The sequence below is a fragment of the Arachis ipaensis genome, chromosome B06 (genome assembly GCF_000816755.2).
Source record: "Arachis ipaensis cultivar K30076 chromosome B06, Araip1.1, whole genome shotgun sequence".
NCBI lineage: Eukaryota > Viridiplantae > Streptophyta > Magnoliopsida > Fabales > Fabaceae > Arachis > Arachis ipaensis.
The window spans coordinates 113,365,237-113,367,658 of NC_029790.2; the positions used below are offsets into that span (position 1 = coordinate 113,365,237).

General features: G+C 35.9%; 1 protein-coding gene across 1 annotated transcript in view; it reads right to left on the reverse strand.

The window, feature by feature from the left end:
• Positions 1 to 2,422, reverse strand: part of LOC107604925 (nucleoside-triphosphatase-like) — a 9,687-nt gene that overhangs the window by 4,615 nt on the left and 2,650 nt on the right. The window contains exons 3-4 of the mRNA XM_016306642.2: positions 2,335 to 2,391; positions 2,128 to 2,220 (exon numbers count right to left, since the gene is read on the reverse strand). Of these exons, the coding sequence (XP_016162128.1) occupies positions 2,128 to 2,220; positions 2,335 to 2,391 (150 nt within the window). The remainder of the gene's footprint in view (positions 1 to 2,127; positions 2,221 to 2,334; positions 2,392 to 2,422) is intronic.

Sequence of the window (2,422 nt, forward strand, 5' to 3'; positions counted from 1 at the left end):
TTTACTTTAATAGAAATTTATTCATCATAATTGATCTTGAATAGTGCATTATACATGTAATTGTATATCTAAGTATCTAACCACACCGACTTAAAAGAGTGTGGCAATATGCATATTAGCATATATTTTTAGGGAAAGTATGAGAAGCCAATGTAATATTTATACAATGTGTATAATAGAGATTTAGGGAGTATTAGAGATATAATCATTAGTGTTACTTTTTTTTCATCAGCTAAAGTTTTTGGGATGAATGGTATCATGACATTGTATTAGAGCGCTAGATTCAAAAGGTCAAGAGTTCGATACATTTTGAAAAGATGTTTATTATCGCTAGTACTTGTATGGTTATTCTAGATAATATGAAAAATGTTCATTTGTAATTCAATAGTCTATTATACACATTATACAAATAGTCTATTGTCTCCCTGGCGGAATCTATATTTTTATTATGGTATAACATTGAATATCCTATAATACAACACTATTATCTTCCACTAAAAGGAAGTGAAGCTCACCCGAAGAGATAAAGAAGGGTCAAACTAGAAATTCAACAAAAACTTATACGACATCGATGTAATCAATTATTTATATATATTTGGGAAAGGATACATGATTTTTTTTTCAAGTATTGTTGTCTTTTTCTCTCAAATATCAAATTATCCTCTCCCCGCACTTGGCCTTGTTTGGTAATGAGTTGAGATTTTTTTTCCCCTCAAATATTAGCTCGCTTGTTCATGCTTTTGATAAAAAAAAAAAAAGTAGAAACCTCCTCTTTTAATGAATATTAATTACCATAACTACCCTTATTATTACCTGAGTTAAATTAAACGAACAACATATTATTAAGAAAGGGTAAACTACCATTTCTATCCATAAAAGTTGAAAACGCTGACATATCTATCTATAGAAAATGAAAATTACCATTTGTACCTATAAAAAATAGTTTTTACAAGAAAAATTATTCAAACCCTAAAAAATTAAATAAAATTTATAAACTACCCTTCTCTTCACCACTACCACTATCATCTCCTCCCCCCTCCTCTCTCTCTCTCAATATTCTGAGCGACCCAATCCCAACATCAACCACATTACCGCTCAATACCACCGTCTCACCCTCCTCCTCAACCATCACCCTAACCCTTTCGGCCGCACACTCCTCATCGATGTCGATCGTGACTCAACAGCACCACTACCATCACCATCAGCCATCACTGCTGTTAACTTCACCACCTGAATGGATTGGGTTTTTTCTGTACACACATTCAAAGGCTGCGACTTTTTTAAGGGTTAATCGAAAACACTCATCAGCAAAGTTAAGATCTATGACTCTAACCTTGAATCCTCCAAGCTTTCGCCATTGATTTCATTGTCTCCCTCAAGAACTCTAGTGTCGCCAACATCAGCTCCGACATCTCCACTGCACACTCCTTGCTCTCCATCCGCATCCTCCCCTTCCTACCCGCCATCTCCGTCGTCGCCATCACCGTCGGCAATACCTCACCACCACCGTTGACACGAGTATGGCAACGCCGGCGCTAACGGAACATTTGAGTGGCTGCGCGAAGTGAGGATCGTCGATGGGGTCTATGAAGGCGCACTTGCGTTTGAGGGTGGAGTTCCAGTGGTTCTTAATGGCATTATTGGTTCTGTCGAAAAGGAGTCGGACTATGGTGGCCCACTTGTTGCCGAACCGAGCGTGAATTCTGATTATGGTGTCATCCTCTTTGAGAGTGAAAGCCAGATGCTCCACTTATGGGGAGAGCTGGCTACACCATCAGAGCCTGTAAGATTTGTCCTAGCGGAACATTGAGAGAGAGAGAGAGAGGAGGGGAGAGGAGATGATAGTGGTAATGGTGGAGAGAAGGGTAGTTTAGGGATTTTATTTAATTTTTTAGGATTTGAATAATTTTGCTTGTAAAAATTATTTTTTATAGGTACAAATGATAATTTTCGTTTTTTATGGGTAGATATGTCAGCGTTTTCAACTTTTGTGAATAAAAATAATAGTTTACTCGTTAAGAAAAATAAACTTGGCATGAAACAAAACTTCAAATATATATATAGTTTGGTAGCTAGTAATCTTCAAATATATATATAGTTTGGTAGCTAGTAATTAAGTAATCATACCCACATATAAGAACCTTCTTGGGTTCCATCAATAACAGTTACTGCATCAGATTGAACGTTCAGGTTACTTCTTGTCCTGAACATATCCCTAACCTTCAAGACATACATGAATATGAAGGTTAAATTAATTAAAATTCGAAGATTTAATTAATTAATTAATTATAATTGTATTGTACTGATAACGAAGAACTCGTGATGCTTAGTTACCGCTTGCAATATTCTTTCAGCAGTATCACCCTCCAACAACCTTAAACCTGCAGTTGCCTTTATTTGCAACATAAAAAAAAAAAAAAAA